The sequence below is a fragment of the Alligator mississippiensis genome, chromosome 14, assembly GCF_030867095.1.
Source record: "Alligator mississippiensis isolate rAllMis1 chromosome 14, rAllMis1, whole genome shotgun sequence".
NCBI classification, from domain to species: domain Eukaryota; kingdom Metazoa; phylum Chordata; order Crocodylia; family Alligatoridae; genus Alligator; species Alligator mississippiensis.
In genome coordinates this window covers 28,884,504-28,905,391 of record NC_081837.1, presented here as the reverse complement: position 1 = coordinate 28,905,391, position 20,888 = coordinate 28,884,504, and the positions used below count along the sequence as shown (strand labels likewise).

The 20,888-nt window shown below is 48.8% G+C and overlaps 1 protein-coding gene across 1 annotated transcript in view; it reads right to left on the bottom strand.

Annotated features, from left to right (window-relative positions):
* The window catches only part of LOC132243166 (myeloperoxidase-like), a 49,196-nt gene extending 32,184 nt beyond the window's left edge, over positions 1-17,012 (bottom strand). Inside the window, exons 1-6 of the mRNA XM_059717547.1 lie at positions 16,991-17,012; positions 15,500-15,593; positions 11,555-11,730; positions 5,582-5,705; positions 2,971-3,100; positions 559-762 (exon numbers count right to left, since the gene is read on the bottom strand). Of these exons, the coding sequence (XP_059573530.1) occupies positions 559-762; positions 2,971-3,100; positions 5,582-5,705; positions 11,555-11,730; positions 15,500-15,593; positions 16,991-17,012 (750 nt within the window). The remainder of the gene's footprint in view (positions 1-558; positions 763-2,970; positions 3,101-5,581; positions 5,706-11,554; positions 11,731-15,499; positions 15,594-16,990) is intronic.
* Between the last annotated feature and the right edge of the window lie 3,876 nt (positions 17,013-20,888).

Below are 20,888 nucleotides of genomic sequence, written 5' to 3'. Positions count from 1 at the left end.
ACAGACGGTCAGCCCAAGGCTCTGGGTGGTAATGTTGAGTGTCAGAGGAGCTGGCTGGGGCACACGGGTGTTGAAAGTGCAGAGCCATGTGGCTAGGCAGCACACAAAAATCTTTTCTGCTGCTGCCTGGGCTGACCAGGTGCAATTTACATCCATAGCCAGCATCCACACATGCATTTAAGTTCAGCTAATTACTGCACCATAAAATAATACTGACCCTGACAGTACTGTCTTACAGTGGCATTAATTAGTTTACTGTAGCCTAATAATGTCACATGTATAAATGATGACACTTTACTCTAAAGCTAATTAGTATACTTTGCAGTTAGATGCATGTGTAGATGCAGCCACTGTAAAGCAGTAGCAACACTAAGTCTAAGGCACCAGCTATTTTGGCTGCTTCTAAAATGCATCTATTTGCTATAGATGGATAAATATTAAGCATCTGAAGTCCTCAGAGCTAGAATTCAGTGTCTTCAAATGCTTTTGAAACTCTAGACTGAAGAGCCCAGGTGCTATATCTGAAAGGGAAGAATGGAATAAAGGTTACATCAATACCTTAATCGGGAAGCAGGGTGACTGATAGGTGCAACTGGTCTCACAATTAATTGTTTTACTGTTGTGGCCTTCACCAGCAGCAGGGGCCAAGTCCAAGTCATGGTCCACCCACTGACCCCATTGCATGAAAAATAAAGAGCGCTCCTGGTCATGAGTGATGTTCTCATTGGCTGTGTGAGCAATTTTGCTGGACACATTTCGAACCTGCAGGAATTCAAAACAGAAACTTATGTAGAGGACATAGTGAACATAAGCAACCCCAGAGAGGAAGTGCTGTGACTTACAGGTGGTTTGTTAAAATACTGAGGAGAGTACCAAACACAAGCTTTGGTGCGAAATTCAGGTTCTGAAGCTATACGATTGCTGGGGGTGCAGCCTTCAGTCATCCACATGGAACTGCGCCAATAAATATCTTACTGTATTTTCCCATGCTTTCCTTCACCCACAAAATCAACTATCCTCCTTCAACCCCCTTCCTAAAACTCCTTTACCCTGGAGGCATATGAAGCTCTTGCCCAAAGCAGTCAGGCAGTGGCCACAGTTCACCAGCTGCCTGTCTACCTCTAGATAATATGCAGAGTGAAGTGGTGGAGATTTTTAAAAGGAAAAACACCTAAGTCAAGTGAAAGGGACAAAGAGCCTTGTAAGGCTCTGTTAGCACTAGATCAGGATAAATGGCCTCACAGAATTGCCCTCCTATTTATTAATGAAGCCTCTAGAATTAGCAAGAACAGTATTGTAAAGCAGTGGTGTCCAAGAGGCCTGTGTGAAGCGGCTAGTTTTCACTTCGGATTCGGCCAATTCAGGGGACAGTGATTTGATTCAGTGATTTGAATCACTGTCCTGAATCGATTCAGCCTAATCTGATTCAAAGATTCAGCAGCAGCCAAATCTCTGAATCCGCCAGGCCAGGCCCACCCCCCGTCCACTCCTCCATCCCCGCAATGGCTGCCTCACCTGCCCCAGCTCCCGGCACTTTGAAAAAAAGCCCTGACTCAGCAGGTGCTGCGCCGGGGAGAGGGAGGGAGCAATCCCCGCTACCCTCACTGCCTCATGCTGCACAGGGGCCTCTGCATGAGCCCCCCAAACCCCCCCTTCTCCCCCAGTCCCCCCCATGGCTGCCCTGCCCACCCCAGCTCCAGCCCTTCAAGAAAAATAATACCAAGAAAAACCCCAGACTCACCCTTCCTACTGGCAGGAGGGGCAATCCCTGCTGCCTCCCACTTCCCCAAGCCATGAGGAAGCGAGTCCCTGGGTTTCTCTTGTTTTTCTTGGTTTTTTTTTAATTACAGGGCTGGAGCTGAGGCAGACAGGGCAGCCGTGAGGAGGGCTGGGGGGCAGGTGAGGAGGGGGAATCGGGGGGGCTCCCCCATGCAGCATGGGTCAGTAGGGGCAGCGGGGATCACCCCCCCCCCCCCACCTGGCAGCATCCAGTGAGTGGGGGCTTTTTTTTTTAAAGGACTGGGAGCTGGGGCGGGCAGAGCAGCCCGGGGCCGGGGGGGGCTGGAACAGTGGGAGGGAGTTGGGAGTGCTTGGGGGGCTGGGGGAGCAGGCAGGGGGATGGGGCCTGGCAGGGGTCCCCCCCATGGTCCCTTACCCTCTTCCCCAATCCTCCCTCTCCCGCCCCGAGACCTTTGAATCCATTCAGACCTTTTAATTGGTCCCCTGATTCGATTAGGATTCAGAGATTCGGCCACCGAATCAAGCCGAATCGCCTCTGAATTGAATCAGCACCCGAAGCTTCACAGAGCCCTAGTGTCCAATCTTCCAACTTCATGGGCCAGATGAGTTGTGTGGGGTTACTCCACAACCTGGATCGCACACATGGTTGGTGTGTGGGGTAGGGCTAGAAGTGTGATCGGGCACACCATTTGTCAACAAGCCAGCCTAGCCCCTTGTACCTAGATTCAGTGGCATGCTGGTCCCACCTCACACACCTGGATATGGCTATGGAGCAACTGCATGCACCAGGGCAGGGCCACATTTTCAGACCTGTAGAGAGCCCTACAGGCCAGATAATTTGGCAGCATGGGAGCAGCAATTAATGCTGCTACCACTCACCTGCCACCAAATTTCTGGACCCATGGGAAGTCCCACAGATAGCGCAACATAGCTTTGAGGGCCAGCTCTGACTCATGGGATGAGCCGTCTTCTCTGCACGAGGGTAGCTGAACTAGTTGTGAAGTGCAAGTGTCACTCCTTTCCTGCTCTGCACCCCTCAGGAGAAGTTGGAGTGGGGCTTTCAAAATGACCTTAGCCCAGGGTCAGGTTTGTATTTGTTCCCTCAAAATAGGCTTAAATGGTATTATAACCTAAATCCAGTCCTATAACGAAGAACTTCATCCCCGTGATGGAAATTTCTGGAAAATGGAGTCACTAAGCAAGGAATGAAATGACCTCAGCACCTCTTACCAGAGGAAGTACAAATCCATTGTAAAGTTTTCCTTCAGTGACTCCTTTGGGAAGAGAGATGCCATCCTCATACTCTGCCGGAAGCAATCGGGCAAATCCATGATTGGAAGCTCCCAGATGAGGATGTTTCCTGAAGCATTGGAAAGGAAAAGCAGCAACTGAGCTACTGCAGAAAGGACACCCCTGCACAGGGGCAGAACATTTTTCCTTCTTGAACTCAAAGCTCACTGAATCATGATGGTCTGAATGCTATTCCAATTTAAGAGGCAATAACTGCATTTTGTTCATGACAAAACCTCAAAGCAAAGCCCTCAGTCTGCAAGTACCAATTACAGTTAATAATAAAAAGAAAAGAAGAACCCTTGTGTTCCTATTACATTCCCATCATTAATTCAGAATTTAAAATTTCTATGGCTTCCATTACCATACTATCCAGGTGCTCCAAGATCTTTAATGCATCTCTCCTCAAGACACCCCTGGGAGGCCAGAAGTATTATCTCCATTTTAGAGAACCAAGACTCAGAGACTAATGACCTTTCTGAAAATCCCACTAGGTGCCCAAATGCATCATTCAAAACCTACATCTCTTTCAACATTTCATCCTTGACTTCACTGAAATCATGCAATGAATATGCATACAATGAAAATATTACCTCTAAGCTTATGCTTGAAAGGAGCTAGAGAACTGTGCAGTTTTACAGCATCTGAAAATATGTGGAATAATATTGATAAGCTCAGGATTTCTTGGGGGAAAAGATTCTGTTTGAGATCTTTGTCTTGAACATCATGGCACACCTAAGAGGGGTCTGGCTAATGCCTAACCCATAGTGTAGTTAGAACATGGTGATGGAAATCAGAAAAACACAGGTTTAAACACCCTGTGGAAGGGGGTGGGGGCTAGGACCTCAGTTTCCTGCTTGCTAGGCAAGTGCCCTAACTGCGCAGTCCTGGGGCTAAAACATGGAATAGTCTTTTTTTTCTGGGGTGTACATAGTGTATAGCTGCCCAGCTAATGCATGCTTAATATAAATGGGTACATTTTGTCCACACTGCAGAGGTGATAGGAATGAAAACTGTGTGCAAGTTTAAAAAATGCATGTCAAGTGGTGAGTAAGGGCAGCAGTGTAATCATGGGTGGATAAGTAGGGCACAAACCTCTACTTCTGCCTCAGTGAGAGGCCAGAAAGGAACTAGCGGGGCACCTGACCCTCTGGTCCCATTTCCCTTCCCCGTCTAACCCCTAAAACTTGCACTTGCAGTATCTCTGGCTCTGGTAGCAGGGAGGGAAGGGTGGCACATGGTACAGGGGCAGCTGCCAGAAGTTTGTGCTGCAGGGAGAGATGTCACCACCTTTTTTGCTACCAAAAACTGGTGTTTAAATGGCTGGTTGACATGTCAGCAGTAAAAAAAAAAAAAAAAAAAAAGCAGGTGACATCATCCCCATGGCAGGGAGCCATTAGCAGCTGCTCCCATATTGTGTGCCACTGACTGCTGGGGCACAGCACTGGCCAGGTATACCTTGAGTAAGTGCCATTGAGGTGTGCATGGGGGAGCAGAATTCTGCCCTCGGCCTTTACTGCCCTGCCCCTGAGAAGAGGCTGGGGCAATGCTCTGCTAGTGAGCAAAGGGGTCTCTACATGAAGTTAATACCAACTAGATGATTTAGTCTAGGTAAAGCAGAGCAAGCTGAAAGTAGCTTGTGTACTGCAGCCTCATACCCTGACCTGCGACCTAGACAAGTACTGCAGTTACGTATACAGATCCGAAAAAGTTGCAGTGTTTGCTCTTTAGAAATGTGGCTTTCAAATGGCCCCATCTGAGAAGGTGTCTGCACAGGCAGCAGGACCTTGCTCCCCCCACTTTGGGAGCTAGGTTGGTTGGGGTGACTTTAAGCCTTCCTCACTTGACAGGTTTTGGACTCCTTTGCTGCCAACTCAGCCGTAGTCCAGGTCTCAGTGAGCTGCATAAACTAAACCAGTATGAGGTCTCCTTACAGTATTTTGAGGGCTCAGCTGGGCTTGTTCACATGCACAGCGTAGGTCACGATGGAGAAAGAGTTTCAGGAAGGACCTGTTGCTGTGCTATGCTTTCCTGCTGGAGCTGAGCTTCAGCACCGGGACAAAGTAGCTAACATTCAGTCACACCTCTGCAATAAGGCTTGTAAATATTCTGGCTAAGAATGAAGGTTGAAGTGACTTATTTTCCAATCAGCCTTTCCATGTTGCTCTGCTTGCCTCCTGTATTTACTCATGCTTCAACTTTATATAGTCCTCTTGTAATAAAGGAAGCTGGTGAAGGAGCATGAACATTAACTCTGTCCTTCACGTGTGCAATATTAAAATCTGTGTCATCATTACAGACTTCCATTCTATTTTTCAAATACAGTATTGTCTCACACACTATTCAGACTGTAAGATCCTTCTCTTGGTTATATGTTTCTACAGCACCTGGCTCTGTTCCAAGACTGGATTTTTTAGGTGTTACATTAATAATAATACTCTTTTCCTGTGCCTGGTGGAGTGGTGTTTACACAAACTACCTTCAGGCATTGACACTGACTCTGCAGACTGAAGAACACCCTGGCCCTAAGGAAAAAGAGTTAGCGCTTTACCTGTTGTTGCATTCTCCTGTGATGGTCCGGTAACTGCTAGTCTCTGCACACTTGATGGGACAAATTTGATACTTGCAGCCAGTAGCTTTGGAAATTGTTGCCTTCTGTTCCCCATCTAGCAGATCTGCAAGAGAAAAGAATCAAAGGGATGCATCTCTTTACTCATGTCGGTAATAGTCTCTTCAGTTTTCTAGGCCAATCTCTGATGTATTTGCATTTCCCCAACATTCTCAGAAATAAAACATACAGACGTATAGAAAATTAGTCAAAAACTCTTTCCAGTTTATGCAAATAGAAATGACATCAAATAATGCTAGCTCTCAGGATGGAAATTACCTGAAATTTTAACTTCTGGGAGAGGTCTGATTAAATTTCCTCCTTCTCTTGTCTGTTTTGGAGTTCACAGAGAGGAAGATGGAGATACCAGGACTGAATCCCCTCATTTAGGATACAGGCCTGATTCAGACACTGCTAAAATTAACTTTATTTCAAGGAGTTTAAAGTTTCTGGTAGCTTATCCAGGGATCCTGGTTTTCTCCGATTAAAAATTGCAAATTCTCTGATTAAAAACCCAAAATCCATGATAAAAATTAAAGGCCTCCCATAGCCCCCCCTCTGCTCTACTTGTGTAGCAAAACCCCCCTTTTTTCTTTTTTAATATATATATATATATATATATAAATATATGATAGATATGCATTCCCTTCCCGTCCCCATTTATTTCTGGCTTTTCTCTCTCTCCCTCTCTATTCCCTACAGACAAGCATAAGCGAGCTCAGACTTAGGATAAGCTTTAACATTTTTATTTTGGTAGCAAGTTTTTGGTTTTGGATATCCACTGTTTTATATTGTATTATTATTAGGTTTGTATTGATTCTTACTGTCATATATTGTATTATCATCATTTTCATATTGATTTTTATTGTTTCATATGGATATTGTATGGTTTAGGCCTGTGTTTGTAAGTGAACCAAAGTAATGTCAAGTCTCCATCTTGTGTCCTCTGCCTGGGCATCCCCTGTGTTGCAACTGTGAGTCACGTACCCCTCCCACGTAAATTGGTTCCCGGATGAATGAGAGCGATTGGGAATGATTGAAATACAATGGTAGCAGGCCTCTACTGAATGGCCTGTAATGACTGGGCCATCACCTCACATTGATTCGTTCAGGAACCACAGACCTCACTCAGGAACAGAGACAAGAACCCAGCATTAGAAAGACAAAAGACCCTGCAGAACCAGCAACTCTACCATAGTACCCCACCATTACAGACACCCGAAACTGCATATCCCTGCATGGAGAACACATGCTTAATACGTCAGGGGCTGACCCTTGCCTGGGCATGCTTCCTGTCACTAGGGTCAAACACTAGGGTCACACAAGACAGACCCAGTGGGATGCCCTCTCCATCTGGACCAGCACCATGCCACACCACCTATCCACCCAGAGGCCCTGCCAGCAACACCCCCCTGTGGACAACACCTACTGGACAAGGACCCCTTTCCAGCCTGGATAGGCAGCTATCACCCCCCACCCCATCTTCAACCAAGGACTTGGACTCTGCTTCTCTTCCCTACCTGGACTCCAGCCCTTTCACTGAGTCTCTGTGTGTGTGCAAGCATGTGTGTGTGTGCACGCACCAATAACTTCATGGGGCTGTGTAGTGGGTTGTCTGTGTAGTAAAACTGTTATTTGGACCCCTAAGTTGGGTTTTGTTTTACTATGGTTTGGCCCTGCTCCAATCTCTGCTCCTCGCCCTCTAACTTCTGTTTCATTTCTCCCTCTCCTGCTTCTGGCTCACTGCCGCCTTTCAGTCTCTCCTGCCGCTTCTCCTGTAATTTTCTGCTCTCCCCCTGCTCCTACTGCCTTTTCCCTGTGACTTTCTGCTGCCTTTTTCTGCTTTCCTGCTGCCCTGCTGCCTTTCAGTCTCTCCTGCTGCTTTTCGTGTGATTTTCTGCTGTCCGTCTCTCTGTTTTCAGGCTTCCCCTGCACCTTCTGTAGTCAGGGGGTTCGCACACGGAGGCCGCCACCACAACTCTGCCACTGCACCCTGCACTACCATCCCATGGCGATCTGCACAGCTTTGTGGGCAAGTGGTGCAGGGCGTGGCAGCAGCAGCGCGGTGGCAACCACCACGTGTGGGCCACATACATGCCACCTGCTGGGGGGTGGAAAGGGGGGCTTGCATGCAGTGGCGGCCGCTGCACAGCTGCTTATGCCCCACAACTGGCTGCATGGCTCCACGGTGATGCAGGGTGGAGGCAGCTGCATGATGGCTGGGAGGGCGGGGGGCTTTGTGGGCAAGCCCTGCCACTATGGAGCCATGCCCTTCGCCCCTGGATTCTAGAGATAAAGTGGGGCTTGGGAGCTGGGGGGCAGGGCTGGAGACTGAGGGAGCAGGAGTTCCTGCCGGCCCCCGGTGGCACACTGCAGCCAGGTGCAGGTTGGGTGGGATGAGGGCAGGGATGTCCTTCTATGGGGGGGCTTTGTGGGCAAGCAATATGGGGCGCACATGCCGCCCAGCTGGCTGCCCAGGGGAGGAGGAGGCTCGCATGCAGCCAGCTGCACAGCTCCGTGGCCGGCTCTGCAGTGGCAGCAAGGGATGGGGACAGGGAGGGCTCGCACATGGCAGCCGTTGCTGTTTACCTGTGGGACCATGCCTGCAGAGACAGCTGCTGCATACAAAACCTCCTCATGCCACCATGGAGCCAGGCCCGGACTTGTGCAGGGTGGCAGCGGCAGTGTGGTGGTGGCTGGGTGGCACGCACCCATCCCCACCACCATCCCGTGCTGTGTGGCAGCCATGGCTGCCACCACACTGCCGCTGCCACTGTGTGGCTGGATGCACAGCTCCATGGGCATGGCCCTCCAGCGGCAGTGACAACACGGAGAGGTTTTGTACGCAGCAGCAGTCTCCACTGGCAGGGCTCCACACATAAGTGGCAGCAGCCACCACATGCGAGCCCCTTCTGCCCCCAGCCATCATCCCTCGCCATGGCTGAGGAGTCGGCCACGGAGCTGTGCAGCCAGTCACATGCAAGCCTCCCCCTACCCTGGGCAGCTGGCTAGGTGGCATGCGTGCCATGCATTGCTTGCCCACAAAGCCCCCTGCAGAGGGGCACCCTTGCCTGCAACCCCCCCTCCCCCCCAACCCTGCACCTGGCTGCAGTGTCCCAAGCCCCACCTACCTCTAGGCTGCAGGGGTGAAGGGCGAGTCTGGGCCTGAGCCCAGCCTTGGCTGACTCAGAGGCTCAGGCCCTGCCCTTCCCCCTCTCCCTTCCCCTCTGGGTAGGGCTGGGGATTTCCCACCCTTTCTGCAATCTGCTTTTGCAGGCTTGTTCTAGCCTGCACGAGCTTGTTGCAAAAGTAGAGATTCTGCAGATTTCTCTGCTAAAAAGGGAAATCTGCATTTTCTCCGATAAAAACAAGGAATCTGTGGTTTTCTCCATTTTTCCGTGGGAAACATTATAACTATCCCTGGGGCATCATTTGAGAATGTGACAGTGAGAGAGCAGGCCAGCAGGAGAGAATGATACTGATTTGGAAGATGCAGCAAACATCGGTGAGGAGAGAAATGACAGATATGGAGATTCTAGACAGAAGCCACAACACGTTGTTCGTGCTCAGGCCGACGGCCCTGCAGATTTCAGTGTGTTGTGTGCGCTGGTCAACTACCACTGTGAAGACTGAGGGAAAGAATGGGTGCGCCTACATGTTACTGTATGGTTACATTGCTATGGCGCCATGCTTCAGTATTTCCTTTTGGTAATAAAGCATGGCACAGTATGGGCGGTCCCTGCACCATGTATGCAGCACATGGTTAGATTTTGCCACTACGTCACCACAGTGGCACACCATACCCAGGGAGTGTGCCGCTACAGTGACGTAGCGCAGCATATGGCGACGTAGTGTATTGTGATGTTGCCATAGGGTGATGTGTAGACGCGCACAATGAGATGGATTCTACAGCCTGGGGATTAGGTCATTCACACAGGGTGTGGGAAAATCGCAGGCCGGTCACGGTTCTAATGAATATTTAATTATGCTAAACAAAGTAGAACAGCTTCCACAGGAGAATGAGAGGTGCCCATCCCAAAGCTGCTGGGGCATTTTCCTGCAAGGTGGGAGACCTCAGCTGAGATCACACAGAGAGGGACCCTGTGTCTCCCATGTCCCTGCTAAATGCTCTAACTTCTGGGTAACGGAGAAAGATGGCACTATCACTAAAGGATTTGTGCTGGGCCCAGTTTAGCAGCTGTGCTATAAGAACAATGCCTCAATCCACATGAGCGGATGAATTCTGTTTCTCCTCTCCTGCAGAGGCTCAGGCACCGAGGTACTCCACCCTGTCAGGACTAGGTGCCTGTGCTCATAGGGAGATCTAGATTTTGAAAAGTGGTGGGGAGGATGCAGATGGTGCAGTATCATATGCAATGCAACATATTCTTCTCTGGGTAAAAAGAAACTAGAAGCTTTAAATGTTATGCTAGGGGCATAGGGCTATATTATTCAGTTTACAGTTGAAGGAAAACAAGAATAACTTCATTGGAATTAATTGGTATTGGCTCGCTATGTGATATATAAAAAGACAACAAACTATGTACAAAAAAACCCCAAAAGATTATTTTTTTAGTTATCTTGGCATTAGAATTAAATGTCAAATCTTTTTTTAGATTTATAGAACAAAATCTAGCCTTCTTGACAATGCATCCAATGCTTCACTGCAAGTTATGTCCATACCTTAGTTGATATTCATCCGAGTTAATGTTTCCATATCTTAGTTGACTTTTTAGCTAGGGTTAAAAACAGCTTGTAAGGCTGTGGATTAGGAGCTACATTAAGAGATCAGGTAATAGGAAAACTGCAGAAGCAAGAATAGCTTGATTAGTGGAACATCAAGACCATTAAAAATAAAGGAGTGTCCTGTGGAATGAAGAGCTTAGACAGAACCAGGTAGATTACAATGAGCCATGGCATCAGTTGATGCTTTCACTGCTGCCTGAATAGAAATGTTACTCCCGCTGCCAGGCAGTTGGCTTTAAACTTTGGGTGGACCAGGAATCAAAAGGGGTGTGTGATTACCACTTCACCACCACCCCTTGATCCACCTAGCTATGTTCCTTACCAGCAGTAAACAGTGGGGAATTTAGAGCCCTTCAGGGTCAGGCAGCAGCTGTGAGGTGGCTTTGAGGATCTGAACTTGAGGCTTAAGTACCTGAAATGGCTATAAGGTGCCTACATTCCCTCCTGAGTTTAAGCCTGCCTTCCTAACAGGGAAGCCAGGAGGGCAGGAATAGTGCTGGATTTAGGCTTAAGCTACTTAAGCTACAGTTTAGGGCCTCACAATACGAGGGACCTCTAAATAAGAGAAAAAAACCTGACTCAATATCAAGTTTTATAATAATCAGTTGGTAGATAAATGATATCAAGGAGATATGGAAAAATGTCTCTCTAAATATGGACATTTTCATTCAAATATGACAAAAATATACATATATATGGCTCCACAGTTATTATTCATATTGAGTTAATAAATCTGTGAAAAAATAACAATAATTCATCTTAAAATTTCATGAAAATCCATTTTCATGGATTTAGTGGATTATTTTTATCATATGGGGCCTCTTAAACTGGACATAATTTAGGGCCTCAGCACCTCATAATCCAGCACAGGGCAGGGAGCAGACTTCTGCTGGAAATGGTGGGAGTTATATCATGTGGGATGCTTAACATGAAGTGGGAAATGAAGCAGCAAATAATCTGCTGGGATCAGTTCTGCTGGGACAGTCTAGGGACTGTGAAACTAAGAGATGGGCTCCATTCCCTGCATCTGCAATTCTGCCGGCAGTTCACATGCTTTGTCAGGAAGGGGCTTTGTACACCTGGCTTCCTGGTAATGCAGATACTTCAGATACTACCCTAGAGCAGAATTGCCACATAATGTAACTATTTACAGTTCTGTACGCACGTTACCTGTGATATTGAATGGTCTCTTCATATTCTGCTGTAGCTTCTTTTTCAGGAGACTCAGGGTGGTTTCCATGTAATCAGCAGATCGGATTGCTGATCTGGTCCCTGCCACTGGCTCTGTTAAATGTTTTAGGAAATCTGATGGATTGACTTTGTCTTCCTCCAATGCTTGCTTTGATCTGAGAAGAAAGGAACTCATGAAGTGGCACCTCATTTACAGTAACCTGCAGCTTAGCTCCCTAAAAGGAGATCTGTACTCTTGTGCTTGGCTTGAACAAACTTTCCACATAAGTTATGAGCTGAGCTCCAGCTTCAAACCAGGTCATAGTCATTGCTCTAACCAGCATCCTCCTGGTTTCCGGGATTTTTCTGTATTGGGGATACATAAAGACACCCTTTGGCCCATTCTTGGCAAACATTTAGTGCTTTCTATATGCGCTTCCTACACTGCAATATGCAGAATTCTGTTCACATCTATGAAGGTTTGGGCAATCATTACCAATATTCTGAATTATTAAATTTAATATGTAAAATATTTTAAAGTGGTGAGATTTACACTGCTCTACAGAGGAAGGGGCTTTCGGTTCTGTCCCTAAGAGGTCAGAAATTATCCAACTGTCATTAATATACTTTAGACAATATGAAATGCAGGGTGGAGAAAAGCCATGGGAACAGGGCCAGAACTCCCTAATGGCAAGGGCAGCATCTGTTTTATTAAGCCATACTCTACCTGGGTTCTCTCTTTTTGGTATCACATCTCTCTCCCTCCTGGCTGCCCAGTGGACCAGCTTCAAAAGAAGGGTTAGAACAGGGGTAGGCAATGTTTTTTGGTTGGAGTGCCAAAAAACACCACAATGCCTACCTCAGAAGGTGCCAGAGTGCCAGCATGGCAGAAAAACAAAATGAGGGCAAGGAAGACATGGCAGTATGCCCTGCTTGTGTCCTGTGGCCCCCACCCAAAGCCCCTGCCCCACAGCCCTACTGCCCCTTGCCCCCCACCCAAAGCCCCTGCCTCACGGCCTGGGCTCTGTGGCTGCCAGCAGCTAACCCGGCTCTGGGTAGCTGCTGGAGCCTGGGATAGTCCCAACAGGGCTTGCAGCATCCCAGCTGCCTGCTGGGAGCAGCCCAGGATCCCAGCTGGCAGCAGCTCCCCAGAGCTGAGGCCGGCTGCAGCCAGGAGGCTCCAAACAGCTGTGCCTGGCTCTGGCATCAGCTCCGCACCACTGCATGCAGGCATGCCTCGGAGCGGGCAGTGGGCCTGAGGCAGTGCAGCCCTGGTCTCTCTCCCACTCCCAGCATGGAGGTGATGAGCCCAGCACAGCTGTTTGGAGCCAGCCTGGGCTCTGGGCAGCTGCAGCAAGCAGCAGGCAGGCTGCAAACAGCTGCACCGGGCTGCACAGCTCTGGCATCATCTCCATGCTGGCAGCGACTGCATGGGCACCTCAGGGCGGGCTGCGCTGCCCCGCTGTCCTGCCTGGTGGTCAGAGTACTAAATGTAGGTGATGTAAAAACTTTGTCTCCACTGCTTGGACAAGAGTTCTTAGGTAAGTCCAAAGGTGTGGAGGGGCTTTCTCCACCATCACTTTATACCTAGAGGATTCTCTTCTGCCACAGATGAAAACAGAATCCAAAATATGTGCAAGCAGCAAAAATTGCAGCTGTGAAACAACATAACATGTCACTTGGGTGTGATAAAGTAAAAGTGGATTTAATTCCAGGTGCAATACAGAATTCTGTGGCTCTCATTGCCAACTTCCCACCATGGTGAAAACTGATCCATTGTTCCTACACTGTATTCCACCTTGGATCTAGTTCTAATCTACCACAGAGTTTACTGTAGCTTCATTAGCAGCCTCTTGTATGAGGCTTTTTTAAATGGCAGCTGCATTATTCCAGCTGGTCCAGTCATGCTCTATTTAGCTGTCACTCAAATAATTCTTCTAAACTAGGTATGAGGAAAGAGTTTCCATTGCACCTTCTTTCAGTTGTGTTCTAGCCATCTCTTCTCAGTTATAGTGATCTTTGAGAACAGTGCTGGAGGAGAGGACATTTTAGGCATAATTAAAATGTAGGCAGGAAATAAATAGTTATCCTTGCTGGAGAATTGCTAGAGTGCTTCTTCAGCAAAAGAATTCTCTCGAAGCCAGCAGGAAATGTCTTCTAGGAAAGACTGTCAGAACAGGCTTATCAACTGAACTGCACAGTGGTCAGAGACCACTTGTAAACTCAGCATCCAGTTTCCCATCTCACACAATCTTCTCTGTGCTCTGGTCCTTTCTGTAAAATAGAGATAGCATTTCCCCATCTCACGGGGGATGAAAATGCTGCTGGCCACATAGGTACCTAGATAGAAGCTGCCCACATAAGCATTGCTTCATTCCCCAATCCTCTGATCCCTGTTATATTTGCCCAAGTGTAACAAGAACCAAAATGGCCACTGGCTTAGGCCACAGTGCTGTTGTGCATGCCACTACAGAATATTTTGAACATAAAGTAAGACTGCGATTTGGCAGGCTGGAGCATGCTCAGCTCAGACAGTCTTTACAACTCAACTCATTTCTTTATTTTCCTGGGCACACTTACTTCCCAGGAAATACCAGAACATAGATCTTCAAGTCTGTAAACAAATATAAACATAGCCCATCCAGGATTACTTCAGTCCTGGGCCTTCTCCCAGACCCTGAGAAGGTGACTCCAGCTCTCTGCTGCTCTCTCAGCCCGAGAGTCTTCCTTCTCTTCCTCTAGAGTGAATTCCCTGGTATGGTACAGCTGCTTCCAGCCTCACAGCTTCTGGGTCTCTTCCCAGATCCCAAGAAAGTGCATTGGTCCAGTGTTGCAGCTGCTAGCCTGGCAACTCCCAGTCCAACCCTACATCTCTCTTTCTCTCTGTTGGGGTCTTTCCCCAGGCCCTGAAATCATACCCTAGCCCAGTATTCCAGCCACTAGCCTGGTAGCTCTCTCTCTAGCTCCTTTCCCTGGGAGCCTTTTAACTTCCCTGTGTGCCAACTAACTATTCCTATGAGCCCGTTGGTGCCCCAAACACCCATGTGGGAATTCCACGTTTGAGGCCAGAGTGGCCCCTCTGACCCCCTGGCTCCATTGTCCCCCTCCCCCAGCTTTCTCAGCTGGGCCTCCTAGCCCCATTGAGCCCCCCAGTTTTGCCCTTGCCCCAGTTCTGAGGCCCTTGCCCTTGCTCTTTGCATAGCTCTCAGCCAATCATGGAGACTGGTGCCACTCAATGTCATGTACACAGTAGCGGGGGCTGGATTGGGCAGCCCCAGCACACCCATTGGACCAGCTACTGTCCTGTCAGCACAGAGCCTAGCCAGGCCTTTGACTTGCTGGCAGTGGAGGAGTGGGCCTACACATGACCATGTTCTGTGCTAGAGGATTAGCTTTCCTGAACTTTGTCAGATTATGGGAAGAGGGCTCTAAATTCCCCTTACTAACATGCCCTGCCTCCTGCTTTCCCTGTTAATGTCAAGGGAAAAATGCACCTCACTGATCTCAGGAAGCACGTGATCCAAACAGACAGGCTTTTAAGGAAACGTGAGCCTAGCCCTGCTGAGTTACTCAAGCCACATCAAAACTAGGGCAGACTCAGAAGCATGGGTGACTGGTGCCTCCTGTGTCAGGGTGGGCACATGCCCCCCGAGAGGCCAGTCAGCGACCGAGGGGGAGTCCCCCCCATCGCCAATCTTACCGGAAGTGCCAGCGGAAGTGCCAGCGGTACCTCTCCTGGTGCCCCCACTCTCCAGCCAGCACTCGCAGGGGGGCACCAGTTCTCCCGCCTGCCCCCCCCGCCCATCACCTAAGTGGGGAGCGCTGGCTGTCAGGGGGTGCACCAGCACTCTCAGGGGGTACACATGCATTGTTCTCCCTAAATAACATCTCCTTTTCCCTCATTTTATTATAAAACTGTATCCTTTGTATGGGTAACAAACTCACCTTTTCCGTGCATGCTTATATGCTGCATCCACCAGCTGCTTGGCTTCATTAACACTACTCAGAATGGCTGGAGCTGACAGTACCTCTGGGATATCTAGCCCAAAGAGAAGAATGTTCAGAACGTGAGGACGACTCACTGCACAGAAAGGAAAATAGTTTTTCTTACCTCACGCTTTCAATCTACAAGATTACCCCTCGGGCACTTAAAGCCACACCTGAGTTTGGATTAATACTCTAAATATTCCATTTGAATGGCTGTTCAGTGGTAAGTGATAAATCTAAGACCTAATAAGGCTCACTAGTTTAAAAAAAAAGTGATGAGGAAGTATGTTCAGTTCACAGAGTGCTTGGCTCTCTAGTTTCTTGAGAGGACTGGGATGCACTCAAGGAAGAATTGTGCCAGGCTAGAGTTTCTGAGAAGGGCCTCATACTTCATTGTCTCTTCTTGCTTTCCTTCTCTTCTCACAACACCCACGCTTGGAATTTCCTGGGATCTGAAAACCCAGCGAGCCGAGACCCAGAGCAGCTCTTCTCAGCTTCAGCCTCTGCTACCAGGCAGTATACCGCCCAGTATTTCCAGTCCCAAGGGTTCAACAGTCACAAGCCAGGTCAAAACCTCAGAAGAGGTTTATAGTTTCTGTGTTGAGAGATCATTTGCCTTCTGGTTTTTGAGCTTCTGAAGTTTCTCATAACCACTTTTGGCATGCCTGGACAAGTGCACACATGTGTTTCCCTGGGGACAAATAGCACCATCATATGTGTGTCATTGCTAGTTGTCCTCAGGGAATGCACCTGCACACGTGCTCTGTCACGGAGCAAATTGCCCTGGGTTGGGTAGGGGAGGCTGGGGCCAGCTCCTGGGTCCTGGGTGTCTCCTTGGGCTCCAGGAGGTGATCTGGGCATGTGGACCCTGGCTGGCAACTGAAGCATGGCTCTGGCTGGCCAGGCTCTGGTTTCAAGTGGCAAACATTGCTGCCACATGCGCCGTGCCGCTTTTTTTTTTGGTGTTCTTTTTTTTTAATACCGGGATTTCCTGGTATCTAAATTTGGCTCTATGCTGCAAACACGTAGTGCGGAGAACCAAATCACATGTGTGGGGTGCGTTTTGTGGTACCTCCAAAGCCTTCGAGGTTCCACAAAGCTCATGTGCGTGCTCATGTGGATGTGCCCTTTGATTTTACAATTTAACCTGAAATCCAGATCAAGTTGTTAAGGGTCTTTTTAAACATTGCTCTTTGAGCTATTCAAATGCTGATCAGTGTTTGTGCTAGCTCTAGTGTGGAACAATCACATGTTCAAGCTAGCAAGGGCCTTGAGGACTAAAAGATAAGAATCCCCTGCTCTGCCCCTCCCCTCCCTTCCAGGCTTCCCCCTGACCCCTGCCTCTCAAGGCTCCCCCTGTTTCCTCCACCCCTAGGACTAAACCCTGTCCCTCAGGATTCCCACATGCCCCTGACGCTCCCCCCTTCTTCCTCAGCCCTTGCAGCTCACCTGTGCCCCCTATGTCTGCCATCCTACTTGTGGCTACCGGCCGAGCCCAGAAAGTGGCAGCAGTGGCAGCTAGGCAGGCAGGCTCCCCTTCCCTGCTTGCTTACCTGGGACAGTGCTGGCAGCCACAAGTGGAAGGAAGCAAGAGAGGGAATCTGAGTGAACTGCTTGGGGGAACTGCTCTCAGTGGGCACTACCATATATCTTATTCAGATGAGCTGCACTAACCTATCCTTGTGGTAAGTTCCCATCAGCATTTTTGGCACCAGGGGAGGGTGCTGGAGCTTGCTCTGGTCTCTCTGAGGGCTGCCCCAGTATTACAATACCTCCAAAGCTGGTGCTTGCTCCCTTCTGGGGGAGCAACTGCCCCCTTGTTTTAAGGGCCCCCCCCCACACACACACACACACAAAAGTTCCCATCAGCATGTTTGCCCAATATGGGCCGTGTATTTTATAGTCATGCTAAGTGTTGTCTGCACTTAATCAACTTCAAAGTTGGTTTCTATTATGGAACACATACTCAGACAATGTATTTAATTCAGCTTCTTTGTGTGCAAATGTAAGATGAGGGTCTTCTTTCCCCGTGCTGATTGGCAGGAAAAACCTCATCTTGTATTTGATTAAATATGGTAATAAGTGACAGGTTTAAAACTAACAAGTGCAAGTTCTTTTTAATGCAATGTATAGCTACCATGTGGAATTCATTGCTACAAGACAGATAACATAGCAAGGTTCAAAAAGGGACTGGAGAAATTCATGGATGATAGATCTATTTAACAGCTATTGAACAGAATGATGGAACATGTTTCCTCCAGCATCAGGTGGATGCCAAGAGGGCCATCGGACTGGGAAGCAGCAGCCGGGAAAGGGGACATTTTTGATTGAAAGGGGGAAGGGACAGTTTCCCTCCCCACCCCCTGAAATCTATACCTGTTACTGCACAGTTAATCTACTACCTCTTTTTAGAAGAAGTAGGCAACTGTCCAGTAAACTAATCTACTGCATAGTAAATGCTGCACACATGTAGACAGTAATGCTTTATTACACAGTACATTAGTCTACTGCACAGTAAAGCATCTCATGTAGACACACCCACAGCGTTACTTCTACAAGTAGTCTGGAGATGCGTGGCTGACAGTCTGAATGAGGCCATTTGATTTCAGTCCCACTAGAAGTAAGGGGAGTTTTGAATAAGGAGAAATGAGAAAGGTTGAAGCCAGGAATGAAGATTACCCAGAGATTTTAATATTCTGAGCTCCTCCAGACTCAGGCTGAAATTCTTAGTATCGACAGCACAGCTCTGCCTGCATAAGATGCTGTTTCTCTGGCTTTACTACCACTGGTCTGGCACTCTGCACAGGAATGCTTAGGCAGATGTGGAAGGGCTGGGAAGCTTCACGTTTCAGAGATGAGCAAAGAATAGGAGTGACAGAAACATGCCCTAGCCATGAGCAAAACTGAAGAAGTGACAGAAGCAATGCCAGGGAGGATCCAGTGGGGAGGAGGAGGAGGCTATGGAAGAGCTGAGGGCAAAGGCAAGCCCCTGAAGAAGTAAATGAAGAATGTAGAAGTAGCTAGGGAGAAAGGAAGGGGCTGGACGTGTTCAAACCCCAGGGTGTTGAGGGAATTGGCAGGGGTTATCACGGGGCCCCCGGCATGGCTTTACGAGCACTTGTGGTGCTCTGGCCAGGTGCCGGACAACTGAAAGAGGGCCAATGTGGTCCCCATCTTTAAAAAAGGGAAGAGGGAGGACCTGGGCAGCCAGAGGCCCATTAGTCTTACTTCAATCCTAGGGAAGCTCTTTGAGAAGATTATCAAGGAGCATCTGTGATGGGCCAGCAGCAGGGATCATGCTCAAGGGAAACCAGCATGGTTTCATTAGGAGCAGGTCCTGTCAGACCAACCTGATTGCCTTCTATGATCAGGTCACAAAATCATTAGACACAGGTGTCATGGTGGATCTAGTCTTTCTGGACTTCAGGAAGGCCTTTGACACTGTCTCCCACCCCATTCTCATTAAAAAGCTAGGTGACTGTGACACTGATGCCTACACAGTCAGATGGATTGCAAATTGGCTGAGGGGTCATACTCAGAGAGTGGTCGATGGGGCAATGGGGTGAAGAGCAGCCTGTTTAAATTCACAGACAACACCAAGATTTGGGGTGAGGTGGGCACGCTAGAAGGGAAGGACAGATGAGAATAGGATGGGGTTCGATGTACATAAATGCAGGGTGCTGCACCTTGGGAGAAGGAATCCACAGCATACATACAGGCTGGGGAGTTCTCTTTTGAAAACATAGAGGTGGAACGGGATCTTGGAGTCATTATTGACTCCAAAGATGAACATGAGCTGCCAATGCCAGACCGCAGCCAGCAAGGCCAGCCATACCTTGTCATGCATCCAAAGGTGCATCTCAAGCTGGTCCAGAGAAGTAATACTTCCCCTCTATGCGACTTTGGTCAGGCCACAGTTGGAGCACTGCATCCAGTACTGGGCGCCGCACTTCAAAAGGGATGTGGGCAGCCTGGAGAGGGTTCAGAGGAGGGCCACCCACTTGGTAAGAGAGCAGCAGGACAGGCCCTATGAGGAGAGACTGAGGGACCTGAACCTGTTCAGCCTCAGCAAGAGGAGGCTGAGAGGGGACCTGGTGACTGCCTACAAACTCATCAGGGGAGATCAACAGCAAACAGGAAGATCCCTTTTCTCCCCAGAAACACCTGGGGCAATGAGGAACAATGGTAATAAGCTGATGGAGAGTAGGTTTAGGTTAGAGATCAGAAGGCAATATTTTACAGTTAGGGTGGCCAAAATCTGGAACCAACTTCCCAGGGAAGTGGTCCTCGCCTCTACCTTGGGCAAATTCAAGAGGAGGTTGGATGATCACCTGTCTGGGGTCTTGTGAACCCAGCATTCATTCCTGCCTGTGGCAGGGGGTCAGGCTAGATGACCTGTTCAGGTCTCTCCTGACCCTAGCTACTATGAAACTATGACAGATTACAGCAGGACTTGGACAGGTTACAGGGGTAGGCAAATGAAAATAGGATGGGATTCAGTACTGACAAGTGCAGGGTGCTGCACTTGGGCAGTACGAACCAGCAGCATACCTATAGGCTGTGGAACTCCCTCCTCAAAAACAAGGTGGCAGAAACAAATCTTGGAGTCATTATTGACTCCAAGATGAACATGGGCTGACAATGCAAAAACATGGTCAGTAGGGCTAACTGTACCTTGTCCTGCATCCACAGATGCATCATAAGCAGGGCCAAGGAGGTGATCCTCCCTCTCTGTGCGACACTGGTCAGGCCACAGTTGGAGTACTGCATCCAGTTCTGGGCGCCGCACTTCAGGAGGGATGTGGACAGCATTGAGAGGGTCCAAAGGAGGGCCACTTGCATGATCCAGGGACAGCAGGGCAGACCCTATGAGGAAAGGCTACAGGACCTTAACCTGTTCAGCCTTCGCAAGAGAAGGCTGAGGGGGGACCTGGTGGTCATTTATAAACTTACTAGGGGGAACCATCAGGGTTTGGGAGACACCTTGTTCCCCCGAGCGCCTCCCAGAGTAACAAGGAATAATGGCCATAAGCTGCTAGGGAGTAGGTTTAGACTAGACATCAGAAGGCGCTACTTCACAGTCAGGGAGGCTACTTCCAAGGGAACCAACTTCCAAGGGAAGTGGTGATGGCTCCTACCCTGGGGGGCTTTAAAAGAAGGCTCAACGTTTACCTGGCTGGGGTCACTTGAGCCCAGTTTTCTCTCCTGCCCAAGGCAGGGGGTTGGACTAGAAGATCTACAAGGTCCCTTCTGACCCTACATCTATGAATCTATGAAAGGCATGAAGGAACTGGAGAGGCAGAGAAAACAGTGCAGCAAGGCTCTCATGGCTTTCAGGTGCCTCTTC